Raw genomic sequence first — 14130 nt, 5'->3', positions numbered from 1 at the left:
AGGAATAACAATTGTTGTCAATGCTTGTTTTTTTGTCTTTACTGTCTATTTAAACTAAAAATGCAAATATGAATAGTTTAATTGTAAGGCAATGGTCTGCAAAGTCACAGCTAACTGTTGCGAATAAAAACTTATCAAATCCTTCAAGAGTGAGTGTTTAGTGTTTTCTCTAAGGGGAACCTATACTGCTGGACCCACAGATGTGTGAAAAAGTCACCACTGTAACATGTTCTACAATATCTAATGGAAGCAAGATACTTCAAACAAAAACGGTATAATGAAAAGCTTTCTTCAGTTAGGCACTAATGGATCAAGATCACAGGGTTGAAGCTAAAACAAGAACCAGAGAGAAAGTTTTAATTCACATTTCAAACTAATTTGCAATGCTAAGTTTCTTCTGGTATGTATCCGTAACTCAGGCGTTTCTGCCAACGCAGACTCTAAATGATCAAACAAAGTGCCAGAATTTTTTAATTCTATAATTTGGGCAATGTTTGCTCTGTAGTTTGGAGTCAAATAGTGGAATAAAGAAGTGCCTTACCCTCAATGTGAAACCATAGGAGAAGAAGAGACGTCTATTCTCACCCTCTACTGCTGACCGTGACTCTCCCTCGTGGCCACTGTCATCCTCTGAATGATGTGCTGAGTCTCCACAGTCTCCACACAAACACACACACACACTTGCTCTCACACACACCACATACCTCTCACTGTCTCACCGCCTCTGTCACGTCTAAAGCCTGCATTGCATATTCTATAGCCTGGATAACACACACACACACGCACACACACACACACACACACACACACACACACACACACACACACACACACACACACACACACACACACACACACACACACACACACTCAGTTTGACAGTCAGTTGTTAAGAGCAGTGTAATACTTGCCTGTGTTGGTAGTATTATAGCCTATAGTCACTCTCTCTAAATACTAGGGACCAAGTCCGAAACCTTGGCGTGCTGATAGACACCTTCTATCAGCTTAAGACCATATCCAGAGTGAAGGGTTTTATGTCCCAAACAGACCAGTAGAAGCTGATATATACTTTCATCTCCAGCAGACTTGACTACTCTAACAGTCTTCTGCTCATTCGCTGCAGCTTGAGTTTTAACCAGAACAAAGAGAACAAACTACATTACTCCAGTTCTAAAGTCTTTTACACTGGCTCCTAGTCAGCTCAAGTTCTGCAAATCACTAAATGGTTTAGGTCCAGAATACATGAATGACATGTTAGTAGAATATAAACCCAGTTGGGCTCTGAGATCTATTGACTCAGATAGTGGAGCCCAGAGTTCAAACTAAACATGGCCAAGCAGCTTTTAGTTGTTATGCTGCACATAACTGGAACAAACTACCAGCAGAAATGAAATCAGCCCCAAAATGTGAACATTTTTAAATCCAGGTTAAAAACACTCCCTATCCTATCCCAGTGACAGCTCTTCTTCTGGACTCCGTTTCCCATGAGCACTAGCGACCATTCACAACATCATGAGACACATCATGGGACTATGTAGCTTCACTTTGTAGCAGCAGTGTTTTGGGTCTCCTATGCTGGCATTATGGCGGTAGAAACCATCGCACCTGACTGGGAGTTTGACCGTTTTGACGACGGCTCTCAGAGTAAGTCCTGACGCGCAGAGACTCCCAGCGACGTGTTAAAGTTAATAACTGCATTAGCCTACAGTGCTAACAAGCGTTGCTAGCCACCGGGATCCGTGTATTTGCTGGAATGAAGCAACTCTTAAACTGTTTACTGCAAATATATATTCGCCTGTAAAGTTAACTCGCATACTGTACACTTAAAATGGACATTCAGTATACTGGGGCCAGTTAATGTGAATGGTGAATACATTAAAGTAAGTGACAGTGACAATTTAGCCAGCGCTGTTTACCTCCATCTATCACACACAGCTGATCGGTTTGACAGGCTAACGACCCTCCGGTAGCTTTACCGGGTAAGACAGCAAATGTCAACCTGTCGCCAACTGTAACGATGGGATTGGTTCATTAAATATAAATATTTAGTGAAAAGCCTTGGGTAGACAGTTTAAGGACTATGTGTCTGCTTTAGAGGGCTTCAGAAATATAAGATTGGCTACATGCAGGTGAAACTGTTTCTGTGAACTGTAAACAGCAAATAATGTAAAGAAATGAAGAGTGCAAGTACTGATGAGATAAGTATTAAAGTAAAGCATTCGTTACTTTAGAGTATATAAGCTTCAAATCATCTTTTAAATACATTTTTGCACATAATGATTGTATGGATTTGAAAGGGATCTTCAAATGCACTTGTATTAACAATTTGTTTTAGAAGAAGAACTTATTCTGAAAAAGAAACTAGTAATAAATGGCTGTTAAGTAGATTTGAACAATGTTTGTTTCTAATATGTGGTGGAATACTAATGACAGAAGAAAATGTCAGTTGTCTGGGAATAGTTCAGATATTGTGAAGACTGCTTATTTTACTGTCCTTCTGAGAGTTAGATAATAAGATAGATGCAACATGTCTCCTATCTGTTGAATATGTAGCTGCACCCAACCGGTGCTTAGCTAAGAATAGCACAAAGACTGAAAACAACTGGTTGCTTGGATCTGTCCAAAGATAAAGAGATAAAGAAAACTGGATCCAGGAAGAGTGCCGGGCTTTGAAGCCAATTTCACATAGTGGCCACACTCTGTAGTAACAATATCACGTGACGCTATTGGCACAGACTTGAAGAGAGACGTCTGTAAATTAGAATAGATTTTTTTGAGCCGCACAACTGCAGCAAAATGACTCATTTCACTATCAGAATGTGATCCACTGGATCTGATCACAGTTTAAAAGTCACATGGTTGAATGGCTTTATTCCCATTTAATTCAGGAAGTGATTTTTTGGTTTCATGCGCCACTGAGCAACTTTCATAGGAATGAACAGGCCCCCACCTTGTACACTGAATCCAGTTCCTTTTATACATTCATTATCCAAAGGTTAACGTAATCAGCAGATTTCTTTATTTCAGTCTTCTCATGTAACATGTTTCTCAAAATATGTATTCCTTTGAGTACAATAAGTAAATTTTTGTTTCAACACCTGTTCTTTATCCAACCCCTCCACCACCAACACCACAGAAATACACACAGAGGTTCAACTGAAGAACTACAGCAAGTTTCTGGAAGAGTATACCTCTCAGCTGAAGGGCATTGAGGAGGCTCTGGATGACTCCATTGGAGATGTGTGGGACTTCACCCTGGACCCAATCGCTCTGAAGGTATTACACTTATAATCAGTCACTGTACATCAATTTGAAAACACTCAGTTTGACACAATTCAAACTTATGTCATTTCCTTCCCAATATTTCGTGACCTCTTACAGCTTCTGCCATATGAGCAGTCTTCTATATTGGAGTTAATTAAAACAGAAAACAAGGTCAGTAACGTTTCTGTTCTAAGTTTCATATCCACAGAGTTGGTTTGTTTTTGTTTTTTGTTCTTTTGATGATCACTATCAGTATGTCGACTGTCCAGGTCCTAAACAAAGTCATCACAGTGTATGCTGCACTCTGTAGTGAAGTGAAGAAGCTCAAGTATGAGGTAATAATGGGTCACGCTGCACTCTGTTTTATTTGTTTGCAGTATTTTATCATAAATGTATTCTCTTGCTCAAACATCATCTCCCCACAGGGATGCTTGTACTTTTTGTAACTTTTGTGCAATGAGGTACATATTCTGACTGTTTAATATTTACTTTACCTTGCAGGCAGAAACTAAATTCTATAATGGCTTATTGTACTATGGAGAAGGAGGTAATCTTTCAGCAATGACTAATTGCTTTTATCCTGAATTTGTTTCCCAATAAAATGCAAAAAATAACGCCTACATGTGCATTTATGTTACAGTGTCTGACACCAGTGTTGTTGAAGGAGAGTCCCAGATTCAGATGGGCAGATTCATCTCCTTCCTACAGGTAGGCAGTGACTAATCATAACAGTCATAATGTCGTTTACGGTAGTTTAAGTCCAAAAACACTGATAGCTTCTCTCATTGTCTTTTAATAGGAACTGTCCTGTTTTGTGTCAAGATGTTATGAAGTGGTCGTCAACATTATTCATCAGCTGGCTGCCCTCTACAACAGCAACAAGTAAGATCCATCAACAGAAGCAGCAGTGTTACACAGTGAATGCAGTGTTCTTGTTAAATTGGCTTAAATGCCCACATTGTGCAATGAGCCTGTATGCAAGTAATGTGTAGTGAAAACTACAATTTACAGACTGCTGGTCTGGTCACTTAGGCTAGTGCCAATGTAAAAACACTCACCATTATTCCTCTCTCATCTTAGGGGTGCAACAAAAATCATTGAGTCATCAGGTGTCCATTTCCAGGCAAGTTTTTACATTTGATGAGTTCTATTTATGTCCTTAGACTTTATCCTCTATGTTTCTAAATAAATCTTACCATATCTGCTTTTCTCTCCCTTTTGCAGATAGTGTATGAACATCTCGGGGAGTTGTTGGTGGTACTGCTCACACTTGATGAGATCATGGAAAATCACGGTACACTAAAAGATCACTGGAAGATGTATAAAAGGTGAAAACATATGCACACACATACAAATATTACAACCTGTAAGATGAAGGAAAAGTAAATTGTTCTTACATTTGTCTGTGGTAGAAATTCAATATATTATTTGTTTATGATGTCAAACACACATCATATTAAAAGTGTCAAATTATCTGGGTTGCTAGTAAATGGCAAAAGCCTGGAAAAACTCAAACCTGTGATTCAAATCAAAAAAGGACATTTTTCAGTGGCATAGCAAACAGAGCAAAACATTAATAATATTTACTAATATGCATCCCAGTTACTATATTTAGGTATTACATCCTCCTTAATTAATATATGTGCATAAGTTGGATCAAGAAATATATTTATTATTTTCTACCTGCATGTATACCTAATTTCCTCCTTTTAAGAAATATATTGTGTAAAGTTTATGATGTTTCAACAAACAGCATACTTTAATAGATAATCAATATATTATATACTCTGTCTTCTTTAACTGTATACTTCTGTCCTAGGTTATTGAAGTCTGTACATCATAACCCTGGGAAATTCTCCATCCCTGAAGAGAAACTGAAACCATTCGAGAAGCTCCTGCTCAAGCTTGAGGGACAGCTGCTGGACGGCATGATCTTGCAGGTGACTTCTATCAGGCCTTTGTTATGCTGCAGTATTCATCTTCTTAGCTGCAAGTCTTTTTGCAAACAGAGATAAAATTCTACAGTGAACATGTGGCTTTTTGAGGCTGAGTGCTTAATTGAGTAAATTCTGTTCACATCCTCTGAGCACAAACAACCCATCATATCTGTGACTGTGTGACAGGCCTGTGTGGAGCAGAGGTTCGATGATCCTGGGGAAGGAGTAGCTGTTGCCAAAAACAGTGCCTTCGCTGAGGAGTTTGCTGTCAACATACGCACCATCTTCACCAATATTGAGTCTAAGATTGGTAAGTTTCACTTCTGAGGATAGATTGGTTTCACAATTGACCACTCTGCGTCAACTTTAAAGTGATTTATGCCTGTGTGGTTTTCAGGTGAACCGTCAGAGATTGACCAGAGAGATAAATATGCCGGCGTCTGTGGTCTGTTTGTGCTTCACTTTCACATCTTCAGAAGTGTCGACAAAAAGTTCTACAAAGCACTACTAGATGTCTGTAAAAAGGTGGTGTTATGTTCTTGGTTTGCCCCTTATTTATTTCTAATTGATCTCAAAGCGGAGTAAACATGTTGCTCATGTATGTTCACGTCTGACCTTTCCTCCAGGTTCCAGCTGTCACTCTGACCGCTAACATCATCTGGTTTCCCGACGCTTTCCTCATCGCTAAGGTCCCAGCTGCGGCCAAACTAATGGATAAGAAAAGCCTTCAGGGCATCAGAGCACAAAGAGACACCTACCTGCAGCAAAGAGCTCAGACACTAACAAAGTCAGTAGGTTAACAAATCAGTCACAGTTTCTTTGCATGAGTTTTACATTTTTAAATTTGAGGGTCTGATTGTTTCTCCTCAGGGATGTTCAGTCATACTATGTGTTTGTGACTTCCTGGATGATGAAGATGGAATCCATCTTGTCTAAGGAGCATAAAAGTGACAAGTTGGCAGAAGACCTTAACAGCAGGTGTAATGTGTTTGTACAGGTAAGAACTGACAGTATTTGCCCTCTAATAAGGCTTGGCAGGCAGGACTGCAGAGCACAAAATGAAACTGCAAAGAACACCACATCACATAGCCATAACATTTTCATTAAATCCTTAAATCCAGGTGTAAATGCACCAAAGAAAATGATCAATATCTGCTTCTTGAATCCACATATAGCTGCTACATAAACAGACGTGCAATATGTTTGCAGATTTGTACCCACTGGGATCATGTTAAATAGCAATATACTTACCAAAAGTGGATTGTCACAATATCTGTGGTTTGAAAACCTGTTTTAAATACATGGCTGTATACCACCAGTTGAAACTTGTCAGGACACTTGTCAACTTTCACTGTTGAGTTCTCTTACAGCCCACTCTTGTGCTTTCTGTCCCTCAAAGGGCATCCTGTATGCATACAGCATCAGCACCATCATCAAGACCACCATGAACATGTACATGTCAATGCAGCGGCCCATGACCAAGACCTCCGTCAAAGCTCTGTGTCGACTGGTTGAATTGCTAAAGGTGTGTTTCCATGCATATTACCGGTACCCGTTTGAGTCCATGAAGCTAATGAAGTACAACATGTGATGTGAATGTAACTCTCCCCTCAGGCTGTGGAGCACACATTTCACAGGAGGTCCATGGTCGTGGCAGACTCCGTTTCTCACATCACTCAGCAGCTGCAGTCACAGGCCCTCAACGCCATCGGCATGGCCAAGGTACACACAACCACACAGATAATAAATCACAGTATTTGAAGGGGACTCACTGTAGTCATCGTGCTTGATATGATGTTTCTCTTCTCGCAGAAAAGGGTGATTTCTGACAAGAAGTACAGCGAGCAGCGACTGGACGTGCTGTCATCTCTGGTGCTGGCAGAAAATGCTCTGAATGGACCCAGCACAAAGGAGCGACGTCTGGTGGTCTCTCTGGCTCTCTGTGTCGGCACTCAGCTGGTACGTTAGGAGAAGTCGCTGGTTAACGTAATACTGACTCTTTTTTTTTTGTTTCCCTGTTTTATTTGGCTTTGAAAATCTGTTGCTTTCTTCTAGAAAACTTTCAAAGATGAGGAGCTGCTTCCACTGCAGCTTGTGCTGAAGAAGTTGGATCTGATAAGTGAACTGAGTGAGAGGTAGGACAGCTCATGATCACATTGAACAAAATCTCTAGTCGCTGCATAACACAATACTTTTTTTTGCTTTTTTTGCTTTATCTGCCAGAGAGCTAAGAATGTAATTAACTATCCACGCAGAAAACTTCAAGTTGTTGCTACTCTTTGATGCTGAGCCAGTGTAAAAGGTAGCTGTCAACATCTTGCAAAATAGAAAGTGAGTGATTTGCAGTCTCAAAACTGTAATTGGCAGCTGCAGGGTTTGAGATCAGGTTCTACCACTGTATACAACCAAATAGGGCGGCATCTCAAACACCCACTCCTCACTTTGACAGGTGATTGATTGAACTTGTAGAGCTCTCTGGCACTTTCTCTGACCTACTTAAAGATACTTTAGGATTCTTGAGACATATTTTTAAGGATTATTTTCCTTTGCTTCTCAGGGTCAAGCTTCAGTGTGACTGCAGTTTCCTTTATTGGCACCGAGCTGTGTTTCCCATCTACCTAGATGATGTATACGACAACGCTGTGGACGCAGCACGCATTCACGTAAGCAGAATGGCCACTGTTATACATGATACCACATTAATTCTTACTTGAGATGACACAGGGCAAGTTTATTTATATTGTACACTTCAGCAACAGGGCAATTCAAGGTGCTTTAAATAAAACATTAAAAGCATTGAGACAAAGTCCAAATGCAACACACCATAAAAGGACACTTGAATACATTTTAAAATGGTCATGAAACAGTAGAGACAATATAACATAAAAACAAGCTAAAACTGAATGAGACAGAAACATAAGAATAAAAGTGTAATGTAAGAAATGAACAATTATGTGGTTTACTTAAAGGCAACAGCAAACAAAAAGGTCTTCAGCCTTGATTTAAAAGAACTGAGAGTTGCAGACCTGCAGTTTTCTGGGAGTTTGTTCCAGATATGTTGAACATAAAAACTGAACACTGCTGCTCCATGTTTAGTTTTCTGTCACATGAAGTAGGCACAGTGGTTCATTAGATCATTTATATAAGCTGTTGTCTCTTTGTTTTAATTTATTTTAATTAATACTTCATCCTTCTACTTGTTGATCGGCTATCCTGTTGTTCTGCCATCCTGGATTGATGCCCTGGGATTGGTCGAAGCAGTACATGTTTAGTGCACTAAGGGACAGTGTGCCATCCATGTTGCATGCCAAACACATGGAATCAGGTGACCAGCTACTGGGGAGCTACGACAAGGAGATCATGGATGTTTTTAATGAGGTGAGAAGGTTTGACACATAAGTCCAATCACACAGGCAAAATCACGGGATCCTCAACCTCTTTGTATCCAGTGTACATTTGCTAGCCTGTTTAATTTTCTGTATTCCTGTACATCTCTTGTAGCACCTGCTGGACAAGCTGTGTAAGGAGATTGAGAAGGACCTGCGTCTCTCTGTCCACACTCACCTAAAGCTGGATGACAGGAACCCCTTCAAAGTTGGCATGAAGGACCTGGCCCACTTCTTCTCCCTCAGACCTATCCGGTTCTTCAACCGTTTCATTCATATCAAAGGTGCTCAAAATACATCATCATCAGTACAGTTTCCTTAAGCCAGGGCACAACTCGGCAGTATTTGTTGTGGATACAGGATCTTTTTAAAAGTTGTTCTTATCTAAAATAGATTTGATGTTTTTTGGGTTTTTTTAAATAAAGAGCTGCTGCCTTAATTTGAATGAGTATGTTCTAATTGAAAGATGTCCTGTATAATGTTGCCACCTGCTGGAAATGTCTAACATTTTCTATGATTTCAAATGTCTTTTCAGCCTATGTGACCCACTATCTGGATAAAACATTCTACAACCTTACTACCGTTGCCCTGCACGACTGGGCCACCTACAGCGAGATGAGAAACCTTGCCACGCAGCGCTATGGACTTACCATGACAGAGGCACACCTGCCCAGCCAGACCCTGGAGCAGGTCTGTGCGGTTGCACCTGACACATCACAGTTGGAAGTTTTAATGATGAGTGATAAACGGTGGATTAACTGTATGTCCTGTGTGTTTTGATCAGGGTTTGGACGTGTTGGAGATCATGAGGAACATTCACGTTTTTGTTTCACGCTACCTTTATAACCTCAACAACCAGGTAGCCTGAATGTTAATCTTTTTTCTATTAAACCAAGCTCCTGTGCATTGTGTGCAGATTTTAGTAAAATTGTAAAACTTTTAACAGATCTTCATTGAGAAGGCGAGTAACAACAAGCATTTGAACACCATCAACATCCGTCATATCGCCAACTCTATCCGCACCCACGGCACAGGCATCATGAACACCACAGTGAGTTTACAGGAATGGCAGCGGCATGTTTAGGGTTTTTTTTGTGCGCCTCTATTTGTACTTGTTTACTGAACTTCTTCCTTCTTTCTGCTTTCATCAGGTGAATTTCACCTACCAGTTCCTGCGTAAGAAGTTTTACATCTTCAGTCAGTTTATGTATGATGAACATATCAAATCCAGACTCATCAAGGACATCCGCTTCTTCAGAGAAACAAAGGACCAGTCTGATCAGAAGGTGAGGAAATACTCTGTCTTTGCATGGTTTAATTTGATCACATCACATAGACAAAGTGAATTAGACAAATGGTTCATTTTGCAGAAAATGTTTTGTTTTAGAAACATTATTTCTAAAACCATTTAACTTTCAGTCTTTTATCATTCAGCTGTCCATGTTTTTGTTGTAGTATCCATTCGAGCGAGCGGAGAAGTTTAACCGTGGCATCAGAAAGCTAGGCATCACTCCTGATGGACAGAGCTACCTGGACCAGTTCAGACAGCTCATCAGCCAGATTGGTGAGAGAAACACATAAATGTTGTTGCTCTGTGCTTGGTGTACCATCCATGTGTGGGCAAATGTAAGCCAGCACCTCTTTTTTACCTTGTTTTCTTTCAGGTAATGCTATGGGCTATGTACGTATGATCCGCTCTGGAGGCCTCCACTGTTGCAGCAGTGCTATCAGGTAAAAGAGTTGTTTCAGTGCTGTGTGTTTATAGATTTTACTCCCTGCATTGTCAATTTAAGCTCTCATACATCATTGAGATTTTAACCCCAAGTGTTATTTTAAAATAAAATAAATGACCTAATATGTGAGATTGTCCACCTCATTGTTGAGTATGTGCTCACTGAAATCCTTAATGTTGCATCTCTTTAATGTTTTTTGTGTCTTCTGCAGGTTTGTTCCAGACCTGGAGGATATAGTCAACTTTGAGGAGCTGGTGAAAGAGGAGGGGCTGTCAGAAGAGACCCAGAGAGCTTCTAGGTACTATAAACCTGCTTTGTAACTCTAAAATATCACTTGCATGTCAATCTTTGCCTAGCATGTCTTGTTTCTCTGTTTTCTGTGGATCACTACACATTTTTTAGTGGGTATAGATTAAAGGGTTATTTAAATCCAATGTCAGGTCCACAGGTGCTTCAGTTATGTCTAAGTTAGAATAATGTTGAAATTCTCACTATATTTCTGTTTTTTCACCCATAGGTGGCACCACAGCTTGACAAATGTAAATGAAACATCTCCCGTTAATTGCACAGTACCCCTCTAACATTGTCTGTCATTCACAGCGTGCTGGATTCAGTGTTGGGAGATCTGACCAGCAACTCTGCCGAGGGGACGGAGTACTTCAAGATGCTGGTGGCAGTGTTTGCACTCGAGTTTCGCAGTGCAAAAAACATGCATCTGAGAAACTTCTACATGATTGTACCCCCTCTGGTCAGTGTTACTACCTGTCACACTCATTTTAATATTTATTTGTGTTTACCCTTTCTGAGATGATGATGATTTTTATCTTGACTGTTTTTGTCTCTTAGACTGTGAATTTTGTGGAGCATTCCATCAGCTGTAAAGAGAAACTCAACAAGAAGAACAAATCCGGAGCGGCTTTCACAGACGATGGCTTTGCTATGGGTAAGTTGACTTAAGTCCTAAATTGCAGATAGCTGGCTGGAAACTCTGCAAGTTTTGCACCACTGCTCAGCTGTTGACTGTCTCTCTCTCGCTCTCTCACGCTCTCTCTCAGGTGTGGCATACATTCTGAAGCTCCTGGACCAGTATCTGGAGTTTGACTCGCTGCACTGGTTCCAGGCTGTCAGAGACAAGTACAAGAAAGAGATGAATGCTGTGGTGAAGGAGCAAAATGTGCAGTCCGCCAGCCAGGATGAAAAGCTGCTGCAAACTATGAATCTCACTCAGAAGAGGCTGGATATCTACCTGCAGGTACAGTCTCAGTTTTCAAGAGGATCCATCCATCCATGTTGATTTTCATTTGATTGTTAATTATTGTAGGCTGTTTTTGTTTTTTTTAATGATGGGCTCTATTTGGAAGCAGATAACTGTTGTGGGTGCTGTGGAAGATGGAAAATAATTAACTATTTTGGTCCTCCTTTCACTGCAGGAGTTTGAGCTGCTTCACTTCTCTTTAAGCAGCGCCCGAATCTTCTTCAGAGCGGACAAGACTGCAGCCGAGGAGACTCAGGAGAAGAAGGATAAAGGTAAGGCCGTGTTGTGATGATTAATTAGTCTTAAATTATGCAAATCCAAGGTTTTTTGTACAGGATTTTTCATAGATAAAAATATCCGTCTGATAAATTAATGATGAAGTCTGCATGCAAATAACTTAAATGCCATTTTTCTCCACCAGAAGAAGCTGCCAAAGGAGGTACCCCAGATGGTTCCACCCCCACTGATCCTGCCTCAAAGTGATGTTCACATGTCCGAGTACAACTCTTGACAGTGCTTTAAAACAAGCGAAGGAGATGCCTGAAGAGATGTGAAGGTCTCAAGCAGCGAGACGTGCATTTCAATGATAAAAAGATTGGAAACTGGATAAAACAACAGACGAGGGAGGGGGAATGTAGGATTTTTATGTCCCATGACAACGATCATCTTCATCAGAGAAAGAATGTGTACTCAAAGTGCTACTGCAGGAAGTGTCTTTTTTTTGTTTCCATTCAACAGAAACATCAATGTAACATCCCGTCACTTTTCAATTTGTAGTATTTACGCAAGTGACTGCAATTTGAAAAGGTCAGTTGGCATAACGAGTGTAAGGTAAAAATGAGTCCTTTCATTTGCCAAACAGCCTTTTAATACTTTTACACTCAGTCTGAACAGACTGGATTATTTTTCTACAGTCTGTCAGCGGCATGTGTGTTCTCTGCTGAGTTCAATCTTTGACTGATTTGCATTTGTGTTCTGATATCAGTGGAGTGTCAAATGTACTAATTGTGATAACATGATTGTTCATAGCCTTAAATGGCAGCTGTTTTTAATGCCTCTGTAGAGTAGCACACTATTGAGGACTCATCAGAATGTTTTTCGATGTAAAATCATCTCCTTTGTGTGCCATATTTGTGTACTGCTAATTTTTGTTTTGTCCATTTTATACATTGTATAGGTCAAGGTGTATGTGCCTTTCTGCACTGTGGATATGTGTTTCAGTAACCTAATGAATTAAGAAATGCATCAAAACACACAATCCAGTGAGTGTTGCACAATACTGAAGAGTCATTATTTCTCTGCAGCACTGGAGGTAAATCATTAAAGTTTTAACATGCCTCTTGATTTTATAATCAATCAACATGTGGTACATGTGGCAATAAGGCCATAATTTGGTCAAAATTACATTCCATGAATTAACTTGCTTGAAGAGAAAATCTTTGAAGTCTAATAAAAGTTGCACTTTTAACTTAGAATTTAGTGTCTGTCAATCTTGAAGATACTTAATGCCTTTAAGCTGAACGTTCCAATATTAACAGAGTTAAGGCTACATGCCTTACGAAAAGCTCAACTCTTCCCTGTGGATGTTTCCACCTGTGCATTATGCAAGTCTATAAAACTTTGTTCATCTGAAATAAACCTAACATGGTTTAAATCCATCATAGCAATAAACAAGAGACACACAGTGATTCAGGAAAGCCTTTTCTGCTTTAATACAAAGAAAAGAAGCTTTTTACTTCAGAAAATACAAGATTGGTCTGGATTTTTTTTCTCCACAAATTGTCTGTTTTCCTTTTCCTATGAAATGCTGCTGGTCACTGCTGTCCCAACAGCTTGAACTGAAATACATCCCTTCTTTTTTGCCTTGGACTCCAAACTCAAGGGATGATCTCCATGTTTATTTTTGTGTTTGTTTGTTTTTTGGGCTGAGAATCAGGCCTTTCCTTAAATGATATTTTAATTTTGTTTTGTTTTGATGTAAGTGCCCACAGTGCCATGTGACACCCTGTCCAGCAGATCCAGAAATGTCCTGTTACGTCCACATATTGCATCCATGCTCACCTCATAAAAACGAGATGCAAGGCAGGGCAAAAATTCTTCCAAAATAGATGTCATATATATATATATACATACATATATATATATATAGCAATCATATATACACATTCGTACATACATATACTAATTTATGTGATGCAAAGAAACAAAAAATGTACACATTTCTTACAAAATTGTAACAAAGACTGGAAAGTGTTTTGTGTAGCTGTTTAGCCTCTGCGAGGATTTGTCCACATTTGTGGAACCCAAAGCAGTCTCCCAGATTTGTGTCCATGTTCAACTGGCACAAAACTCACATATAGAGAGACAGACAGAGGGGGGAACAGAATGAGACAGAAAACAGTTTGGTGGTGCAAATACAGAAGATTGAAGGAATCAATGTAAACGAAAAAAAAGGGGGGACGAAGAGGGATGCATGAGGAAAAGTTGCATGCACCCCCCCGCCCCCCGAACCCAAAGAAAAATGGGAAGAGAAAAAAAAAAAAAATCAGGGAGTG

The 14130-nt window shown here is 39.9% G+C and overlaps 1 protein-coding gene across 3 annotated transcripts; it reads left to right on the top strand.

Annotated features, from left to right (window-relative positions):
- Positions 1 to 1516: 1516 nt before the first annotated feature.
- washc4 (WASH complex subunit 4) lies at positions 1517 to 13091 on the top strand. 3 transcript variants are annotated; one of them, XM_053318763.1, is made up of 33 exons: positions 1517 to 1644; positions 3137 to 3276; positions 3382 to 3435; positions 3534 to 3599; positions 3766 to 3811; positions 3905 to 3972; positions 4064 to 4146; positions 4345 to 4387; positions 4489 to 4592; positions 5084 to 5204; positions 5388 to 5511; positions 5599 to 5726; positions 5828 to 5988; positions 6072 to 6198; positions 6601 to 6726; positions 6816 to 6923; positions 7014 to 7160; positions 7257 to 7336; positions 7759 to 7864; positions 8463 to 8579; positions 8703 to 8871; positions 9123 to 9277; positions 9372 to 9446; positions 9534 to 9638; positions 9739 to 9873; positions 10043 to 10151; positions 10252 to 10318; positions 10532 to 10618; positions 10921 to 11068; positions 11167 to 11263; positions 11376 to 11572; positions 11751 to 11847; positions 11997 to 13091. In XM_053318763.1, the coding sequence occupies exons 1-33, from the start codon at positions 1584 to 1586 to the stop codon at positions 12056 to 12058; spliced, it is 3513 nt and encodes a 1170-aa protein (XP_053174738.1). In that variant the 5' UTR covers positions 1517 to 1583; the 3' UTR covers positions 12059 to 13091. The 3 variants fall into 3 exon arrangements, with proteins under 3 accessions (XP_053174738.1, XP_053174739.1, XP_053174737.1); XM_053318764.1 differs by having other exon boundaries at positions 4345 to 4391; positions 4493 to 4592; positions 12000 to 13091; XM_053318762.1 differs by having other exon boundaries at positions 4345 to 4391; positions 4493 to 4592.
- The last annotated feature ends 1039 nt before the right edge of the window (positions 13092 to 14130 follow it).

This window comes from Scomber japonicus, chromosome 5 (assembly GCF_027409825.1).
Source record: "Scomber japonicus isolate fScoJap1 chromosome 5, fScoJap1.pri, whole genome shotgun sequence".
NCBI classification, from domain to species: domain Eukaryota; kingdom Metazoa; phylum Chordata; class Actinopteri; order Scombriformes; family Scombridae; genus Scomber; species Scomber japonicus.
This window is presented reverse-complemented; position numbering and strand designations above follow the sequence as displayed.